This window comes from Canis aureus, chromosome 36, assembly GCF_053574225.1.
Source record: "Canis aureus isolate CA01 chromosome 36, VMU_Caureus_v.1.0, whole genome shotgun sequence".
Lineage (NCBI taxonomy): Eukaryota > Metazoa > Chordata > Mammalia > Carnivora > Canidae > Canis > Canis aureus.
This window is the reverse complement of record NC_135646.1, coordinates 29,514,071-29,535,963: the sequence shown is the minus strand read 5'-3', so window position 1 is coordinate 29,535,963 and position 21,893 is coordinate 29,514,071. Positions and strand designations below refer to the sequence as shown.

General features: G+C 38.9%; 1 protein-coding gene across 4 annotated transcripts in view; it reads left to right on the top strand.

Annotated features, from left to right (window-relative positions):
• Window positions 1-5,816: 5,816 nt before the first annotated feature.
• Window positions 5,817-21,893, top strand: part of GLS (glutaminase) — a 74,756-nt gene continuing 58,679 nt past the window's right edge. For 2 of the 4 annotated variants that reach the window (XM_077885403.1, XM_077885404.1), the window contains exons 1-3: window positions 5,818-6,398; window positions 18,697-18,793; window positions 19,150-19,271. In XM_077885403.1, the coding sequence (XP_077741529.1) occupies window positions 5,986-6,398; window positions 18,697-18,793; window positions 19,150-19,271 (632 nt within the window). In that variant the 5' untranslated portion in view covers window positions 5,818-5,985. Of the gene's footprint in view, window positions 6,399-18,696; window positions 18,794-19,149; window positions 19,272-21,893 lie in introns of all 4 variants that reach the window. The other 2 variants (XM_077885405.1, XM_077885402.1) reach the window with 2 other exon arrangements.

Below are 21,893 nucleotides of genomic sequence, written 5' to 3'. Positions count from 1 at the left end.
TTCAGTTAAATATTAGCCATTCTCATCTTTTGTAAAGCTTTAGTTCAAGGATATTGTCTGATGTTGCATTCTTCAAGTGTATTTACAGAATAGCTATATTACTTACTAGTTGTAGCGCTCATCACTGATGAGTCAAAATTAAAGTTTAAAAGGAATCATTAAAATGTGAAAAATGGATTTGTAATATTTTCTACAGTTATCATTTTAGATAAAAGAAACAGCTTTCAACATTATAATAAAACTTTTTCTCTTTAATTATAAAATATTTCAAACATAGAACAAGAGGGAGAATATAACAAACACCTGCATATCAACCGCCTGGCTACCATATTTCCTTCAAATTTTTAAAATTATTTTTTAAAAAATCAATCATTACAGATACGTGTGAAGCAGTCTGTGTACATCTCTTCAATCCCATTTCTCATTATAAATAACCAGAAATAATAGCCACTACAATGAATTTGATGTTTATCATTCCTATGCACATTTCAAACTTAAATGACACACATATAAATCTATAAATAATATATTTTTTCCATGATATACCAATTTTGCAACCATAGTATCCTAATATACATATTTGGCTGAAACTTGTTTTTTCTCAACATTGTTTTTGAGGCTTATCTTCTTTAATACATTATACTGTATTAATATTAAATAATGTATGTTACCGTTATATGTAAATATCACATTATTTTAATTCATTCTCCTACTGATACATATTTAGACTGTTTCTATAGAGAATTTTTAAAAAAATATTAATTTGTTGTACTATTGGGGGTGCATATGAATAAGGCTCTGCCTCAGAACATATCACATGGTATTGTTACTGTGAGAAGCAGCTTAATCACAAATCAAGCTTTCTTTTGTAGGATTGCTTCTTTGGACTTATAATTAGACAGAGGGAATCACAGTAACTGTAAATGTCAGGTGCTTAAAAAGTATAAATATATTTGAAGGAATCAATGCTATATAAAAGATAAATACTGATTTCTTTTTACCCCAGAACATCAAAATACATTACTGTGGATTCTTATGGTTTAAAAAAAAAAAAGTCTGAATTTTGTATTTAGCTCCATACTTCAGTGGAATTCGGTAATTGGTTTCTGGATTAGCAATATGATTTTACCATTTGGATGAGATAAATATACAAAAATCCAGGCTCATTTTTTTTTTCAGAACTTAGAAAATGTGGCAAATTTCAGATGTTGAATCAACATTTGATTTCATAGCATAAAACCAACATATCACAATGGATATAAAGCTCATATTTCAAACCACTAATTTTCCCTAATTAAATCCAAATATATATGACAGATTGAAATATCACTCAAACATTTCCTACCTGAACTTTGATTTTAATCATCCTTGAAAGAGAATGCCTATTCTGATGGTCCCTTCAGTGATACTCAGCTTCCACTGCTCTAGAGATTGACTGCCTATCTTTTAGAGTTCTCAAATATTCTCTGTAATCCATATTAGTCTCATGGTGGCCAAGTTATCTTTATTCAAGTTGGATGATACATCAGTCAACCTAAGTTAAGTTATTCTATGGTAATAATCCCTAAATTGGAATTACTTACAGGAAGGTTTCTTTCTCTTCATGCTATTTGTCAATCACAGTCATCTTCAACTTTGTTTCATCATTCTGGGACAAGGTGATGGGGCGTCCCCTCTTTGGAACATGCCATTCTTGTCACACAAGGAAAAGAGAGATGTTAGAGCTAAGTGATGACTATTAAAGTTCCTGTCCAATGTAGCACATATCACTTCCTTTCATATTTCACCGAACAAGTCAAGGCAAAAGGCCAAGCCTGCCAGACAGTTGGGTTGGAGGTAAAGTCTTCCCATTGGAAGGGACATAAGTATTTGGGAACAGTAATTTGATTTACCACAGAGGTTTTTTTCATTCTCAAGAAAGTATCCTTTTGATTGACTTGGAATATTTATAAAATATTATTTTTTAGATTTTTACTGAGTATACAAGCAAAACTTTCTTATCTCTGAGATGGGATTTAGTCCAATTTCATATTCTCTATTATGTTACAAAAAATAAGAATTAAAATTACTTTGAAAAATCAGTAAATATCTAGATAACCCATCCATATAATTGTGATCTAAGTATAACCAATATTAACTTTATAAATTGAACTAATTTAAATCTTTACCATATCACTACAAATGACAGAAAATAACTGATTACCACCCCACTCTTGTTCCAGCCAACAGGGGACCCACATGAGAAAAGAATTTCATGTAATTAGTATTTTGGATGAGACCATTCAAGTAGTCTCTTCAAATCTGATGAAAATCTGTCTTACCATTTTTGTGTGATATCACAAGGAAAAGAGGTTTAATTTACATAGGTGGCAAATAATAGATTTTTAGATTTAATTATATAGACACGTACATTTTCTTTTCAATCCAGCAATTCTTCTTTCTGTAGTACTTTAAAAAATTTATTTGTAAATAGCTGGTACCTTGGGCAGTGAGTCCGACTTTGCTTAATCTTATTGTCTTTGCAGCAGCCTATTTCTATGTTAAGATACTTTGGTAATTATTGGTTTGTTTTCTAAAAATGGAGCAAATGATCCCATTTCAGGGAGCTAGCTTCCTCTTAAGTGGTATTTTACGATTAGATGGTTTAAAACAACTCTGTCTGGCTTTTCAATAACAGATGTGGCAACTAATGACATTGTACAACAAAATTTATTCACTAATGGAATAATAACAAGAATATTTATAGTTAGTACTTATAAAATGCTACTGGTATTGTTCTAAGTGGTGTACATGTATTGATTTATTTAATCTTAACTACCCTGTGAGATAAGATATTAATATTATCCCCATTGTATAGGTGAAGGATCTATAATACTTCAATACAGATCTAAATTCAGCTTTAGAATATAAGTCATATTTGACAGGGTTTATCAGCAAGACTAGGAAGTTGGCCAGCTAAAGCAGGAAACCAACAGAAGAAAGGGAAGTAGTAGCAAAAGCTGTTTAGAGGTTTCCTGAATCTTACTCTATTCTCTTAATAGAAGAATTTCAAACAAACAAACAAACAAACAAAAAACTTACTCAATTCTTTTCAGCTGTTAGGCAAAGGAGAATTATTCTCTACTTAGCTTTAGGTCAACAAATAATAACCTCTTAGATTTTGTGAAAGGCAAAATCTGGAACTTATACATAGGTTACATTATGATTTTGAAACATTAGCCTTTTTTAATCTTCAAAGGAGCACCGGAACATAGGAATTGTTCTTCTAGTTAGAACAGAAACAAAGTGCATAAATTCCAGTTTTTCCTTTGGATGGTTCATTACCTTCCCAATGGCTATGGAAGCACTACCTCTTGGGGGATGGCTGCACTTATCTAGTAGCAAAGAGGAAGTCTATGAGTAGCTCTGACAATCCAACCACCTGTTCATCTGGAGACCCATTTTCTATTTGTGGATGTTTTGGTGGACTGCTGTGTGGGTGTAAAATGTTTTTATAGGCATAGATTTTGTTTTATATAATGATATAATTTAACATGTAAATGATTAATCTAATGGAAATAATAATTAACTCCAATTCATGGTTACCCAGTTGTCTTTGATTAAAAAACATAACGAGATTAAAAACAATAAAGAATTAAAGTATGAATGAGTCACGTTTTAATTTTATTTATAGTAGTTTTAAATTGCTGTCTGTAACTTTTTCATGGTTTTTGCAAAGAGGGAATTAAATTTCATCAGACTCTAAGTTCTTCTAAATATTAGGAGTAATGTGTCCATTTTTATCAGCTCATCTCTGAAAGTAGACACTGTAGAAAACAATCAATTACTGTTTGCTTTCCATGTTTGTTAAGTATACTCTAAAGTGTTTAAACTTTTAAACATTAGAAAGCAATTTCATAGGAAAATTAGAGAAACTAAGAGAAAAACCAGAAGGAAAATAATAACTGGATTTGTCAACAGCTTCGAGGTGGTTGAGAGAAAGGAGACAATCAAAACGGATATATCCAGTTATAGCTAAGAGGTCACACAACATTCAGGTGTATGCCATTGGCAAGTCCGATGGAAAGGCTAGGCATGGCTGCTGTTTGTCACCTTTCCTTCAGAAGTTCGTGTTCCTTTTCCTGAATATATTATTGCTTAACACTTCAAATTTTAGTGACAGGTGACAAATAGTAATAAAAGTCCTCCAGGTAATTCCCAGTTGTTTTGACTTCTTTTCTTAAAGGTAATTAAGTAAAAAAAAATTAAAAAAATTTTTAAAAAGGTGATTAGGTGATTTATGCATCATTATTTTTTCCAGGTTCCTTCCGGTTAAAGAGCAGACCAAAAACTATAAACATGGCAAGACTGCGACACGCCAAAGGTCACATAACCTGTAGGTACAGCCAGATTTCCTACTAATTCAGTGCTGTATTTTAAGGTTCACTACACCACTGAATCCGGCGATCAGGGAAGATCAGGGAATGACACCTGCCACACACACACACACACACACACACACACACACACACACCCTTCCTGTCTCTTAAAAATCATCCCATCACTGTTTGGGGATCCAGGCATCTAAACGTGATTCTTTCAAGAAATCTTCCAAACACGTTTTGTCGTGGAGCCGGATGAGAGGCAGGCCCCGGGAGGGGGGAAACTCAGTTCATGACCTTCCGCAGGCCCGACGGGGTGAGTGGCGGCCTGGTAGCAGGCCGAGACGACTTAGAGACCCGGTGTTCCGAGGCTCCCTAAGAGGATGGAGCAGGGCAGCCCAGGTGGCTCAGCGGTTTAGCGCCGCCTGCAGCCCGGGGCCCTATCTTAGAGACCCAGGATCTTAGAGACGCGGGATCTTAGAGACCCAGGATCCTAGAGACGCGGGATCTTAGAGACCCGGGATCCTAGAGACGCGGGATCTTAGAGATCCGGGATCTTAGAGACCCAGGATCTCAGAGACGCGGGATCTTAGAGACCCAGGATCCTAGAGACGCGGGATCTTAGAGACCCGGGATCGAGTCCCGCGTCCGGCTCCCTGCATGGAGCCTGCTTCTCCCTCTGCCTGGGTCTCTGCTTCTCTCTCTGCATGAATAAATAAATAAAACCCTTAAAAAAAATAAAGAGGATGAAGCAGCTTTTAAGATAGAAAACTTTCTGCGATTCTGCGTCAGAGACTCATTGCCGTGCAGAAGTCTCGAGACGCCAGGGTACAGAAAAAAATAATAGTAATAATTGTTTTTAAAAGGGAAGCAGCCGCGCTGTGGCATTTCTGCCGGCCTCGCCGGATCCCCAGCCCTCCCGATGGCTAAGTCGCATAGCTCAAAGGATTTCGCTCATTTTTTCCAAAACACTTCACATCTGGGGAGGGGCCAAGCATGGAAAGTTTCAAGCAAACGTAACATTTGGGAGGGAGACGAGGCTCCCCGGCGCCGCCGTCCCGGGCCCGCGGCCACCAGAGGTGCTGCAGCCCGGCCCCGCCGCGCTCCGCCCGCCCCGCCGCCCGCGGGCCCCGCACCGCAGCCGCCGCGCCCCGCCACGGTCGCGCCCCCGGGGCCCCGGCTCGGAACGACGCAGCCTCGCGGCCGCCGCGGCCACACCCCGCCCGGCTCCCACGCCCCGCACGTCACCAGGCCCCGCCCCCGCCCGCCTCCTGACGCAGCGGCGCCCATGGAACTTGACCGCGGCGGCAGCCAATCAGAGGCGGGGTCGAGCATCCCAGCCAATAGGAGCGGGCGGAGGGGGAGGGCGCGCGCGTCCTCCCGCCCCCCAGCGGGCGAGCGCGGAATGTCTCGGGCCCTCCCCTGCGCTTCAGCCTCAGTGCGGAGTCGGCGGCGGCGGCGGCGGCTGGAGGAGCAGCAGCGGCGGGAGGAGCGGCGGCGGCGGCGGCGGCGGCGGGGACCGCGGGACCGGAACCGAGACCACACCCACGTCTCCGCTCGCGTCGTCTCCTGCGCCCTAGGCGGCCGGCGGCCCCCGAGCATCCTCCGCTGCCGAGCCGGCGGCATGATGCGGCTGCGGGGCTCGGCGATGCTGCGAGACCTGCTCCTGCGGCCTCCCGCCGCCGCCTGCGCCGCCCTCAGGCGGCCACAGCCGCTCGCCGCGCAGTGCCGGCGTGCCCGGGGCGGGGGCCCGGCGGCCGCGCGGCTGCTCCCGCGGTGGGGCGGGGGCGCGGGCGCGGGCGCGGGCGGGGGCGTCCGGCCGGCGGGGCCCCCCGCGCGGGGCCTGTCGGGCTCCCCGTCGGAGATCCTGCAGGAGCTGGGCAAGGGCGGCCCGCAGCCCCCGCAGCCCCCGCAGCCCCCGCAGCCCGGGGCGTCGCCGCCCGCCGCGCCGTCGGCTCCCGGCCCCCAGGACGGCCCCGGGGAGGCGGACGCGTTCGGCAACAGCGAGGGCAAGGAGCTCGTGGCCTCGGGCGAAAAGTGAGTGTCCCCGCGGCGCGGACGGGGCCCCGGTCGGCGCCGCGGCGGGCGGGACGGGAGCGCGGCTTCGAGGCAGAGAAAGAAAGGGATGCCGGCGGCCTGCGCGGCGCGCGCCATGTGAGGAGCCGCCCCGCCCGCCCGCCCGCCCGCCCGGCCCCGCTTCCCTTCCCCTCCCCTCCCCTCCCCTCCCCCGCCTCAGCGCGGCTGCCCGGCCGCGCCGCGTGCTCCCCCCGCCCCCCCGCGGGGATGTCGCCTGACGTGGGGGCCCGCGCTTCCTGTGGGGACGGACGGCCGGGCGGCTCGCCCCGAGCGGGGGCGCGGTGCCGCGTGGCCCGGGAGTCGCGGCGGCGGGCCCGGCTGAGGCGACGGGCTGGGTCTCGCCTCCCCGTGGGTCCCCCGGGGACCGTCCCCGTCCCCGTCGCTGCGCCGCGAGGCTCAGGCCCGCGGAACGTCTCCCGTGATTGAAACGGGCGCCTTCCTCAAGGCTTTCCCGCCGCGGGCTTTCCCGGACTGAGCCGCGTCCCCTCGGGAGACCGCCCGGGTGCGGCGGGCCGGGCCCCGGGGTCGTCGGGCGGCTTCCCTCGGGAGACGGCGGACGCCGCGGGAGCGACACTCGCGGAAGGTGCTTCCTGTCGCCTGTCGGGGCCTGGAGCGCGCGCGCTCGGGGTCGTCGGGTCCGCGGGGCCTCAGCCCGGGGCCCCGGAGCTGCAAGACGCGACCGCCAGTGTTCAGGAGTCGCCCTCGGGCGCCCGGGGCGGGGGGGGGGGGGGCGCTTGAGCGCCCGCCTTGGGCCCAGGGCGTGACCCCGGGATCGAGTCCCCATCGGGGTCCCCGCAGGGAGCCTGCTTCTCCCTCCGCCTGTCTCTGCCTCTCTCTCCGTGTCTCTCGTGAATGAATAAATAAAATCTTAAAAAAAAAAAAAAGTCGCCCTCGAAGGGCTGTATTCTCTCGATGACGCCTTCCAGTCGGTGTCTCTGCACTGGCTTTGCCGTCCCCCCTTTTTCACTTTCTTTTTTTTTTTTTTTTATCGCATGGGAAACTAGGCCTTTGTGATTTACATGTCTCCCAGAAATTTCTAGCTCCTTTGCCCTTGAATAAGAAATCCTCTCCTATCAATCACTTTGAAATACTTGAGCTCATGCTAATAACAAGGATGTGTTAAAAAATAAAAATTTAAAAATTAAAAAAGAGGTTCTGTACTGTACCCTAACCAGCGAAGAAAACGGGTCTAGAAAAGGGCGTCCTTCAAGAAGGAGTATTTGCTCAGATGCCCTGGGCGTTTGAATGACCAATAAGCTAATGTTGTTTATACATTCAAAGGAGTTTATTCTTCTGCCACTGAAATTTGGAGTAATAGCTACACTGGCTCAGGAGCCATCCGGGTACAGGAGAATCCTGAGGGCTCTCAGTCCACGATTTAAAGAGTGAACCCCAGCTGCCTCCGGGCCACATAAAGTTGAAGAGCACTGGCCTCGAGATTGCCAACAAATTTTTAAGTCTTGTTAAAGATGCTATTTCCTGCGTGCTCTGGTTTCCGAATGTAGCTTTCCTCCTCTGACTCCTTTTTGTTTCTGTGCTGTAAACATTTCTCTCGTTCTGAGAGGTCGCTTCAGTTGATCCTGTTATCCTTTCTAATGCTCAGCTTCCGAAGCATAGTTCATCCCTCCGTCAGCAAGCCATCTGGAATGCCAGGACTCAGGCCTCTGCCAGGTTTTATGGAGGATTATTAAAAGAAATAACCATGTGATATAATTAAATGAATTGACATTTTGCAAAAGGCTTAGGACAATATTTGATAATGTGTTAAACGCTACCTATCTGTTAAATAACCTGGCAACGAAATTGGTCTCTGAATTTTAGGCTCACACGTGAGAAATTTTTGTTTTTTGTTTTTTTTTCAGTCTCTAGAAAAAATTTATCTTGAGAAATTATTAGACTTATATGAAACTATTTGATTTGCACTGTTTATCTTTTTGGCGTGCTTACCAGTAGGCTCAAAGTGAATTTAATAACAATAGAAATTTTACTAATTAACGTGGCTGAGAAATTTGCTTTCCTGCTTTACTTGTTCTATTTTTTTACCCTTACCTTATTATATTTTGGAAAGAGCCAGTTACCTACGTATCTTTTTCCTGTAGTCAGATTCTTTGAACCAGCGTCATCCTAGGCTGTGCCGTCTGACTTTTTCTTTCTTTCTTCCTTTCTTTCTTCTTTTCTTCCTTCCTTTCTTCCTTTCCTTTTCTTTCTTTTTCTTTCTTTCTTTTTTTTTAAAGATTTTATTTACTTATTCATGAGAGACAGAGAGGCAGAGACACAGGCTGAGGGAGAAGCAGGCTCCATGCGGGGAACCCGATGCAGGACTCGATCCCGGAACTCCAGGATCACACCCTGGGCTGAAGGCAGACGCTAAACCGCTGAGCTACTGGACTCTCCTTTTACAGTCAAGAGAGCTTGACTCTCTTCTTTTTTTAAATTGTTCTCTTTGCTTCCCTGGCTCTTTTTTGGGATTGTTCATTGAGTAAACTGTGAGGCTAAAAGCCTTAGCTTCTTTCTCACTTGTCTGCCTTCTCAACAGCATGTGCCTTCTCTCAGCTTTGACTCTTATGGTGATATTTGATCTTTTATCCAGATTCTTTTCTCATATTTATCTCTACACGTTTGATGACCCAAATTTAAAATCTGTATCCCAATAGTCATTCTTCTGTCCCATTTCAATCTATTTTGTATACTGTTTTGAAGTTAATTCTAGAGTTCAATTTCAAACTACTATTCTTCTTCCAGAATACCAATACAGATTGGAACGAGCACTATATCAAAATCACAAACCATGCTGTAGCATTCAGTATTCTTGATTAACCTTTATGCCAAGTGCTTGCCCAACATGGACATTTTATACACTTCTCCATCAAGCATGCCATGCTTTCATTTCTGTAAAGCTCAGAAATGTGTATCCTCTCTTAGTGAGTCCCTGAAAAGGACTAGCAGGTGGGGATGAGGGACATTTTTGTTACCTTTTGCTTGGGCCTAAGACAGAAAGGACTAGGCTGGGAAAACATCAGCACATGTAGGCTCTTTAGTAAGCAGGTAATTTACACAGAGTACAGTATTGACAATACAGGATACAGTATTCATTAAAACAACAAGATCATTTTTCCCCCATCAGATTGGGAGATGTTAGGTTAAATGATGCGGAGGGTGTGGGCAATAGGAACTCTTACATTGCTAGTGGGTGTATAAATTAGTTCAGCTAATTTTGGAGGGTGGTTTGATGGTATCTGTCAAAAACTGCATATCCATGATGCAGTCAGTAATTGAATGTTGGCTCATCTACACAAAGTCCTGGCACTTAAAAATATATTTTAAATTAAATGTGCATAATTAAAGATCTATCAAGGTGCGCCTGGATGGCTCAGTGGGTTAAGCGTCTGCCTTTGGCTCAGGTCATGATCTCAGAGTCCTGGGATCCAACTCAGAGCTCTCAGTCCTGAGTGGACTCCCTGCTCAGCAGGGAATCTGCTTCTCCCTCACTCGCTGCCTTTTCCCCCCTGCATGCTCTTGCTCTCTAAATAAAATGAAATCTTTAATATATATATTTATATCTAATATATTTCTATTAACCTCTAATATGTATTTATATATAGATAATAATTCTTCACTATATAAATATGTATATAGTGAAAGCAAATATTTTCAGCTAGCTTCAGATTGTGTGACTTATTTTGGTAGTTCATATTTATTAAAGGGAAAGTGAGGGACAAAAGGGAAAGTGAGGGGAAAAGAATCATATTGTATGCTGTGATAATTGGATCTCAAAGTAAGATTAAATGCATTTCAGCAAACACTGAATTGGGTCTATACAACAGTACTGATAATGAAGTTGAGACACTATTTGACAGATACAGATAATTTCAAAGTGAAAGAGCCTCTGGAAATAGGTGACAAATTATCTCATCCTTTAATAATGCATTTGCTTTTAATTTGTAAAAGTGAACATATTTCCAATTCACTGAAAGTCAGGATTGAGAGTATATTTAATGGGGGGCTTCTCAGTGAACCCCTCTGATTTTATTTGTGATTCTATTAAAATTTTTTTGTAGGTTACAGTTTATTAGTGAGTTTTTGTTTACTTTTAATGGCTAGTTGTAATGTATACCACAGTATTTTGGCAGCCTAATGTTTATATTAAACCACACACATCTATTTAGTCATAGAAATATCTGTGGTGATCTGTAATTAATAAACTGCATGCTTCTTTTTTTTAGATGAAGTTCACTGAAAGCGTGAATTAGATCTCGAACTTTACTTTCTTTGAGTTTTAGCTGCTGCTTTTCAGGCCTTACTGTTTACAAAGAAGTCTGCCTGCCTCAAAATCAGCTAACTCAGGAAATGACTACCGAATTTAATTCAGTTTTTAAATGAGGCAGTAGGTAGGGAAAAGTAATGGGTGGGTGGGGCACTATTTTAGTCTAAAAAACCATAAATGTCATCTTGAAGAGAACTTAGCTGAAAATGTAGGTTTGAGTTTTTAAAAATTACTTGAAATATGTAAAAAGATATATTCCTTGTGATTATGAAGTGAAGAAAAATTATGGCTGTAGAAACTGAAAGTCTGATTGTAGGATTTGCATTTCTTTCAGGCGCTCAGTCTTTAAATCCTGTATAAATCAAGGAGTTGCCTGTCTGCCCTTAACACCTTTTAAGTCATTTGCTAGTAAGAGGAATGCTTAAGAAAGTTGAGTAAGCATGTATTAATAAAAATAGTTACTAACTATTGATAGCTCTAAGTGAGTTAAATAGCTTGCAGGTAGACACTTATGTTATCCTGGCATCTACTCAGGTATAAAATTGCTTTGGTTATGAGACACGGTGCAAATGACTAATTATTGTGCTTAGTGATTTTCCTGGCTACCTACAATGGCAGTAAAAGCATGTTAATTTGTCCTCTTGGCTTCCTTTTGGGAAGTATTCTCTGGTTGGTATGTAACATTATTGCTTACTGATTACTAAAGAAAACTTTATAGTGAATGCTAATTTTAAAGCATGAACTATCGATATTGCATGATGAACAATAAGTTGATGGCTTTCAGGATTTGGATACATGTATATTTTTTTGCCTACTAATTTCCATTACAGACTTCTAAAGATTTTTTAAAGATTTATTTATTTTAGAGAGTGGGGAGAGGTAGAGGGAAGGGAAAAGAGAATCTCGAGCAGATTCTGCACTGAGTGTGAAGCTCCATCCCACAACCCTGACATCATGACCTCAGTAAAAACCAAGAACCAGACACTTAACCAAGTGTGCCACCCAGGTGCCCCTAAACAAATATATATTTTAAATATATGATTTATTTATTTGAGAGAGGGAGAGGGAGAAGCAGATTCCCCTGTCAAGTAGGGAGCCCAACTCAGGGCTTAATCCCAGGACCTGGAAGTCATGACCTGAGCTGAAGGCAGATGCTCAACCCAAGTGAGGCACCCAGGTGCCCCTAAAAAAGATTTTTAAGTTATCATCTTCATGAGGGTATTCTGAGTGACACAGGCACTTAAATCCTTGGTTGGAGTTCTTAAAAGTAGAGACTTTTTGAGAACAGTTTTTAAATTACATGAAACTTTATATATACATACAAACTGAGTTGTGGAAAGATTTATTCACTACTATTTTTTAGCACAGCATTATGCATACTAGTGAAGAGTGGAGAAAAACTTGTGTTCAACATTAGTGGAATGGTTAAGTAAATTAGGGTACGTCCATCTGAGAGTCTCTTATTTAGTCATTTAAAATGTATATGGAGGGGATCCCTGAGTGGCGCAGCGATTTGGCGCCTGCCTTTGGCCCAGGGCGCGATCCTGGAGACCCGGGATCGAGTCCTACATCAGGCTCCCGGTGCATGGAGCCTGCTTCTCCCTCTGCCCATGTCTCTGCCCCTCTCTCTCTCTCTCTCTCTCTCTCTCTCTCTCTGTGACTATCATAAATAAAAAAATTTTTTTTTAAAATTAAAAAATAAAATAAAATGTATAGGGATACTTTTGGGGGTATAAGAAAATGGTAAGCCAAAAGTTAGAATACAAAATATTCTGTGTAGTATGATCTCAAGTGATACTTAAAAAATAGTGATACTTAAAAAAAAAAAAATGCTTAGAAAAAGTATTCAAGGAAAATAAACTGAAATGACATAAGCAGTTGTAGATGGACATTGTTTTTCCTGCCTCTTTAGAGTTATTAAGATTTCTCCTTATAAGTATAGTTGACCCTTGAATAATGGGGAGGTTAGGGTGTCAAGGTGTCGAGCCTTGCCCTGGCCTAACTTAATTACTGATAGCCTGCTATTGACTAGAAACCTCACCAATAACTTAAACAGTCAATTAATACATATTTTATTATGTTTTATGTGTTATATGCTATATTCTTGCAATAAAATAAACGAGAAAAAATGTATTTTTTTTTTGTTTAATAACAAATTAAAATAATTCAGATAATTAGGCTTTATGTGTAAAATGTGTGAATATAGATGCTGTGTGTGTGTATATAAATATATCCTAAGTGAGTAAAGTTTAAAGTCTTTAGGGGACATCTATTTTTAGCAGCTCAAAACTGAGAATTAGAATAGGAAGTGACTTTAAAGACATCTAATTCCACCTGATTTTACATATTTTAAAAGTTGGCCACATATACTAAATGGCCTAACTAAATGACTAAAGTTCATACAATATTAGGACTTAGTTTTTTCATCCCCAGTTAGGTCAACAAAATACTGTACTGAATTGATTACTTTTTTAGGTACAAGATTGGAAGAAACCTGAAAACCTCATCTCTCCAGCTGATGTTTTTTCTCTTCTGTTATATACCCTGCAAATTGTTATTCATCTCTGCCTGTTTCCTTGACTAGAATTTTTTACCTTAGAATATAGCACTTTCCATTTTCAGAGCTGTTTTGTTTTTGTATAGCTAAAGTCGGCCTTTCATTAACTTATACCTATATATTTTAGTTATTTCAAAGACATCATTTCTAGTATTGCATTAAAGTGATTACAGTAACAATTCACATAATATCTGTATTTTTACAACTAGAGTGATGTATTAAAGGACACTTGACTGAAAGAGTAGGTGGTTAGACATCAGGGGCAGCCTGGCCACTTCCTCACAGAAAGATAGCTTTGGTGCTTCTTTGGCATGCTCTTGAGTATGGTTCAGTAAAGTCCAACAGAACAGCAGCCCTTATTTAATACAGTCTCATCCTCACTTCTTGTACAGGATGCAGTTTTAACAAGGTGGAACAACAGTTTAGTTATCTAGCATAGTTCCCCTATTAACATTTTGGTTAGAAATTCTTCAGTATGTAAGGAGTCTTATCTTTCATTATTCTGAATGAACTCCAGGTATTCCTCCTAAAATGGAGGGCTGATTACTGAGTGTAGTTGGTGTGGTATACCAGGAAGTATCCAGGACTGGAAACCAAAGACCAGCTTTCCAGGACTAATTCTGGTCCAGCTGCTTAAGAATTGTGTGACATTAGACATGTTACTTGGCTTTGAGACTCTGTCCTTATCTGTAAACCTTATTTGAGCACATAGGTTTTAAGATAGGAGATTCTTTCCTAAAGGTAAAGACTTAACAGGATGTAAGGTTTTGTTTTTAAATTACACCATTAATTAGCCTTGAGGCAAAATGATTTGGAGAATAAGCAGAATTCATCACTTTGTCAGACTTATATGATACATGGTCAATTCCCATCAGTTCACCTTTCAATCCCATAGGTTTATTTAATTAATTACCTTTTTTGAAGTATGATTGACATGCAGTATTATATGTGTGTACAACCTAGGGATTCCATGTTTGTATGAATTGGGAGCTGATGGCAAGATAGACTTCTTGCCATGTGTTGCCATGTGTCACCTTACAGAGTTGATACAATATTATTGAAGATGTTCCCCAGGCTGTAAGTTACATCCTCATAGCTTATTTATTTTATAACTGGAAGTTTATACCTCTCAATCCCTTTCACCCATTTTGGCCTCCACCTCCCAATCCCTCTGGCAGCCACTACTGTTCTCCGTATCTATGAGTCTCAACTGGTTTAATCTGCTAATTTCCTGGTGTTGATGGACACTTACCAGTCAGATTACTTTAAATTCAAAATGATAAACTAAAAACAACTCCCAAGTTTTTTTAAAGGTCATTGTTTTAAAATAACAACATAAGTAAAAATACCATTCTTTTGGATTCTGTTGATTTTTTTTTTTTAACCTAGTTGTGGGGGGATAAAAAGGTTTTGATTATCTAAAAGGTTTAGCAGACCATACTATGTATTTGAGTTACATGGGGTTGACCCCCATAAAAAAAAAATTAAGGAAGGTAATACACCAGCCTTGAAGGTTTATAGTTTAGAGAAGTCAGATAATATGAAACATAATTTAACAAAAAAGAACAATATAGTTGGTTTCAATTTTTTCTTCTCATTTTGTAGTTCTTAGTAAAGACTTGCTTTTTATTTTTCTTTCATTTGATACTAGAGTTTTTAACTTAAAATTTTGAACTGGTGAGGGAGAGTTGCAGTATTCCTCCTAGTTACAAAGTATACTTCCTTGATTTCCCCAATCCATCAACACAAAATTAAATGCTTAGGGCAGCCTCCCTGGCTCAGCGGTTTGACGCTGCCTTCAGCCCAGGGTGTGATCCTGGAGACCCGGGATTGGGTCCTGCATGGGGCTCCCTGCATGGAGCCTGCTTCTCCCTCTGCCTGTGTCACTGCCTCTCTCTCTCTTTCTTATGCATAAATAAATAAAATCTTTAAAAAAATTAAATGCCTACTTTTACTTCCTAATACGTTTCTTGTGCTTCTAGTCACAGTACTTGCCACACTGCTGTAGTCTTGGCTCTCCTGGATAGCATCCTTACTCTTATTCATTTTTATATCCCCAATGCTTAGTACATAATAGGCTGTATAAGAAAAGTACCAAACAAACTTAGTGATGCAGCCCAGTTCATGCTAAAAAGAATGGAAAATCTGGTTGGGGGAAGCCCTCTAAAATGATTGATTAAAAGGATCATTGATGGCCTAAAGGGTTAGGAAAAGGAGGTTCATAAACAGAAGGCTTCTATAGAAAAAAAATTAAAGATGAGATAGGATTTATTTACAGGTTTGTGAGTCTAATTAAAAATAAGTTGGGGCTCTTGGGTGGCTCAGTTGGTTAAGCACCTGCCTTAGGCTTGGGTCATGATTCCAGGGTCCTGGGATTAAGCCCTGGTTTAGACTCCCTGCTGACACTCCCTCTCCCTCTACTGCTCTCCCTGCTTGTCTGCTATCTCCCAAATTAATAAATCTTAAAAAAATAATTAAAAGTGATAAGTTAAGAATAGGTAGTGCAAAGCCAAATATAGGGAACTGAATACCAGACTGGGGAGCTTAAATTACTCCTTTGGAGTAATTTCTTCCTGTTTGAAAGTTTGCCATTTGTTTTTTCACCAGAGTGTTGAAGCTAACTTATTCTCAGATCAGAGTCAGAGGATTTAAATGCTGAGATAGGCAGTACATTTTTTAAAAATCAATTTTGACCCATTTATTTTGTGAGCACATCTTTTTAGAGATGACTTGAATCTCTCTTATATGGATAAAAATTAGTCTCATCCAAAAGCAAGTAAATATTAACCTTTTTCTAGCTGTGACAATAACATGGTCATTGAAATTTTTTTGTGCTCTGTACCGTAAGCTAAAGAAGAGTATATGTTACTTACTTAGCTTTTAGGCAAAGCAAATACCATTTACTGGTGTGGTAGATACATAGAAAGCTTATTCTGCAGTTTTTTAAAATGACAAACTACTGGTATCTGAGGTTTATTTGACAAACCATTTTCTGTAAATAATTGGTATGTTCTTTTCCACTGATGTTTTGATGGCTAGCTCAGTTTTTTAAAAAATATTAAGCCATCAGAATTGTTAAATGCTGTTTAATGATTTTGGATCAGGGTAAGATCTAGAAAAATTGAACCTTATGAAAATAATAACTAGCTAATAAATTTGAGAGCCAGTACACTGTAATGGTGAATAATTTGGACTCTGGATTCAGGGAACTAGGTTCTAAACCCATTTTTGCCACTGTGTAGTCTTGGAAGCTTCTTGACCTATCTGAACCTCTGTTTCCATTATATATATAGAAATTCAAATTGAAATCCAATAAAAAATTTTAAAAAGAAATTCATATTTCCAGGATATGTCATTAAGTTATGATAATCCGATGTGTTAGTTTTTAAAAACTTTGGCATGAAATTGATACATTTTAAAGGTCACTCTAAAAACTAAAAGTTGTTGTAACAGCTTTTATTATTATTTATTTTATTTTTAAGATTTTATTTTTTTTATTCATGAGAAACACAGGAGAGAGAGACAGAGGCAGAGGCAGAGGGAGAAGCAGGCTCCGTGCAGGGAGCCCGATGTGGGACTTGATCCCGGGTCTCCAGGATCATACCCCGGGCTGATGGCAGCACTAAACCGCTGAGCCACCTGGGCTGCCCTGTAACAGCTTTTAAAGCAACTTTAAATGATGTTAATACCAACATTAATGTTTCTTTCAGGAGAAATTTTATATGTGCATGTAACACTGTTGATGTTCTGTGAGCCAACATTATACTCTGTTGTCTTTTAAGATAGAACTGTATGGACTGCTAATAATAGGGAAGTAATTACATTAGGAAATTAGTACATATGGTCTTACTCAAGTATGGAACAATTAAGTAATTGGGTAATCCAGGAAATATTTAGATACCTAGAAAAGTTCTTTTTAACAGTACAAAAACACTTTTAAACAGATTTGAGTTGTGTAACAGTTTATTTTACAAAAGTAATATATACAGTTTTCCCGTGAAACTTGATACTATACCTATGGCTAGTACAGAATTGTTCTCCATTAAGTTCTAAAATTAAGAAAATGAGTATTCCATTCCTCCTTTTTTTTTAATTTTCTCTCTTTCTTGAAATACAGATTAAAGTTTTCCAGAATATTTTACACACACAGACACACGTATTTGTATTTCTCCCTCCTGTTTTAATAAATACTGATAGGTGAGGAAGAGATCATTTAACCTTAGATTTGTAATCCTTGTAACATCACTATAATATTTAGTAATTGATATTTAGAATATTGGAATGTGTTGATTATAGTCTCAGAGCTAAAAAAAAACCTCCACATTTTATAAGTTCATTATAATTTGTTTACTTGAAAGCTTTTCAATGGATAGGAAAGAATTTCTTATTTAATTGTTTGGTTAATTATGATACCTTAAACTAGTTTATTAGTTAATTAAGATTTTAATGTCTTTTTTATGGTAAAAAATTTTATTCTAACAGTTGTCTTTGTGATTTGTGGCATTTAGTCTGTATATGTAAGCCTAGATCACTTTAGAAATATTCACAATTACCATCAGTTGAGTACTTATTCTCTGCCAGTCAGCATTCTAAATGTATTGAACGTTTGAGTCAGCTGATCCTCACAAAGACCCTGAGATAAGCACTATTATTTCCTCTCAGATGAGGAAACTGAATCATGGAAAGGTACTTTAATTTATCCAAGGTGACTCCACTAGTAAGTATTATAGCTAGGATTCAAAAACTGAATTTATTGTCCAGTACGTAATTGCTGTCTCTCCCAGATTTTACAATTAGGTTAACTATTTTAATATATAAATATAGTCATTGGGGACATCTGCGTAGCTCAGTGGTTGAGCCTCTGCCTTTAGCTCAGGGCATGATCCCGGATTCCCGGGATCGAGTCCCGCATTGGGCTCCTTGCATGGAGCCTGCTTCTCCTCCCTCTGCCTATGTTTCTGCCTCTCTGTCTCTGTCTCTCATGAATAAATGAAATGTTTAAAAAAATTTAAAAAAAAATAATAAATGTAGTCATAATATTTAAAAAAAAATAAAAACAGAAGAAAGTGTTGACTCTTCTTACCTGAACATTTCCTGATCTCTGTAATTAATATGGAGTGTTGTGTTAGGCTATACAGAGGGTAGCACCGTAACAGATGACTAGGCATTAGTACCACTAGAAATGGTAATCAAGATTTTAAGAACTGGGATTAAAAATATCTGTATTCATGAATAAATCCTCTTTTACTTTTTCAGTGTGGTTTCAGTAATACTGGTTTGATTTTGGTAAATTTGCATTTATCATGACAGTAGTCTTGATGATTAGATTAGCTCAGCTGTAGTCTGATTCAGTGATTGATTGTTCAGTGATGAATATACCTAAAATCCATTAGACGGTTCACACATGGATTAATTTTGTTTTCTTTTCTCCCCTTTAGTAAAATAAAACAGGGTCTATTACCTAGCTTGGAAGATTTGCTGTTCTATACAATTGCAGAAGGACAAGAGAAAATACCTGTTCATAAATTTATTACAGTAAGTTTTTATATTTTTCTATCCTAAACTTTTTAAAAATAGTAATACGGAATAAAAACAGTAATATTGAAATGTAGTTTTAAAGGTCATCTGACATGTAGATTCTGGCTGACACTGTTTCTCTTACTATGTTTTAAATTTTCATCATGCTCATTTCAAGGTAATCAGTGAAAGAAAATGAAAGAAACAATGACAAACTTGTCCAGAAAGTGGGTAATAGTGACACTAAAATGCCCATATACATATTCAGGTCCTGGGTAGAAGTTTTTATATACAGGAATAAAAACTTGTAGTTGGAATAAGCATATACATTATTTGCACTATGTATTTACAAACTCTTATTTTTTTAAAAACAGGCACTCAAATCTACAGGATTGCGAACGTCTGATCCCAGGTTGAAAGAGTGTATGGATATGTTAAGATTAACTCTTCAAACAACATCAGATGGTGTCATGCTAGACAAAGATCTTTTTAAAAAGTAAAAATTTCTGCCAAACCTTTAATGGTGATTTGCTATGCTATATGCTGATTTTTCTTTTAAAACAAAATTGCATTTTTGAAGGCCAGTGCTTCCTGTGTAACTGAAAAAAGGGGGAATTTATAAACATCAATTGCTTGAAGAACGTGGTGCGCATAACGTTCTATATTTCATAGGGGCTAAAAGACTTCCTTGAAACTGCTCTGAGGCAATGTAGGCATGGATGTTTCCAATTTACAGTATCTGGAGATTGCATTCAGTTTGAAGAGAGCACATTCTTGTAATAGCTTAAATTGATCCTCCAGTTCATCTGCATGTATTAATAGGCTTTTTCAGTAGGGTCTCTGTTTCTTTCCTACAAGGTGACTTAGATGACATCATAAAATGAGAAGGCTTCAGACAGCATGTATTCCTTAGATTTACATATCTCCAGTGTCTGCTTCTCTCCTCTCTTCAGACATATTAATACATAGGCTTTTGACTACTTTTTTTTCCCCTTCAAAATATTTAAAAACTGAAGACACTTTGGATATTAATGCCTTGATTTGATTGAATGAGCATGCTTTTTTTGATTTTCCTATATTTGTTTATTTATGATTTATCTTCATTAATGTATTCCTACTTGTCTGACTTCTTAATGATTTAAAAGATAATATGTTTATAATGAATCCCAAGGAGGTAAATCATATTTTAAACTTCTAAGAATTAGGTAAGAACCAGTATAAAACTATAAACACTACTTTAACCCTAGCCTTTTTCTAGACCATGGGGGTAAGTTGAGGTAGATCCAAAGAATTCCAGCATCTACCTTGAAAATGAATTTTCATGTATATGTGTATTTTTACTTATTTTTCTTTTATTTTCTTTTGGGGACTTGATTTGTCCGAGATATCGCCTAGGATATCCTAGAATATTAAGTCATTTGAAGGTATAAGTATTCAACTGAGGTCCTTCACAGAGTTTCCTGGCCTGCTTTGAAGCACTGCTGATAGTTTTGGATTCTTATCTTTTCACCACAAGACTCTTGATCCTGCTACTCAGCTGATCTTATAAAGTATAGATTTTAGGTTAATGTTGGAATTCATGTTAGGAATTTTGAATCCTCAAAATATGTTTCTTTGTGGAGGGGAGGAAATAATTTATGGTTAGCTATGCCTTTGCAATAAGTATTATTTTTAGTGTTCGTGAACTGTCTGAGCAAAGTATTCTTGATTATGGTGCCTTCTGAAGAGTTAGCTTAGTGTATCTGAGAATGAGGTTGTCAGAGATGGGTGGTAAATCTGTTGATAATAGGTATGAGGAATTGCTTTGGAATTTTAAATGAAAGCGGTATTTTATACCTTTTTAGTACTGTTTAAAATTTTTTATGCTTTATAAACACGTTGTTTAAATATGAAATTAAAAGTAACTTAAATATACTGATCATGAAGCTAGAAAACATAAGCATAAAGTTTTCTGCCCATAATTACATAAAAGAATAGCAATTACCATATTTTAAATACTAATCCAATTTTTAAAAATTGATGATTGTGATATAGGCAGTTCCCAACTTGACAGATGCTTAGTGTTTTATATGAATAGGCAGTGGAAAAATCTCAGTGTATAGGCATAATTCTTTTCATCTCTAGAATGAAGTAATTAAAACATCTGACTTGGTTGAAGTCAGTATTTTGATATTTTACTTAAAAAACCTAAAAAACATTGTTGGTTAATATATTTAGCCTTTGAGGGTAATCTGAGAAACAATTGTTACATATGATTTTTTTTTTTTTTTTTAAGGGAAAATTAGTTCTAAGCATACTGTTTGGAGCATAATCTATTTGAAAGTTGGAGACTGCCTGTACCCATTTAGTTAATTAATTGTTTTTAATGCTAATAATCCTTAAAACTAATCGAAGTGGAAAAATTGTGTTGAAAATGAATGCCTTATTTATTTATGCATTTTTTAACCATACAAATATTAGAACTATTTTTATGTGTGATCATAATTCTTTTGGTCTTTTCTGTTTCGGAGGAAAATGAATGATAGTCTTTGCATTTGTATATTGCTTGATTTTTCTATTATGTTATTTTACTGATGAAAAATTGTGAGATACTCTGTAAAACATGTGCATTATAGTTAATCATAAACTTCTAAGATGAAAAGATGATTATTATTTCCAGTTTACTGATGAGCAAATTAAACAAAGCATGAGAAATTTGTGACTTGCTGAAAAATATGAGCCCTTCCTTCTCAGAATTCATTTTTGTATAGGACTTCTAATTTTCTAGTTCCATTCATGACATCTGTATTCACATAACTCCCAATGAAAAACATTGACTACCTGTAATTTCCATCAGTTTGCAGTAGACACTGAATGGTTACATTGCTTGTGTTGGCCACAGTAATTCACCTGAAGTCAGTTACCACAGCTTTACCAGCACCTTCTGATAGAGGGCTAAAAAACAGCAAACCAGTTTCACTGACTGTACAGTTTTGTTAATTATAAAGCTTCCTTTTAAAAGTGCTGATTAATTTTAAATAGTTAGTTAGTAGTAAGTTAATAATTTTAAGTTTGTTTGGCAGTCCTCGTGTTTTTTCACGTTTAGCTTTTTGAAAAATTGGGATTTAGGTTTGATACA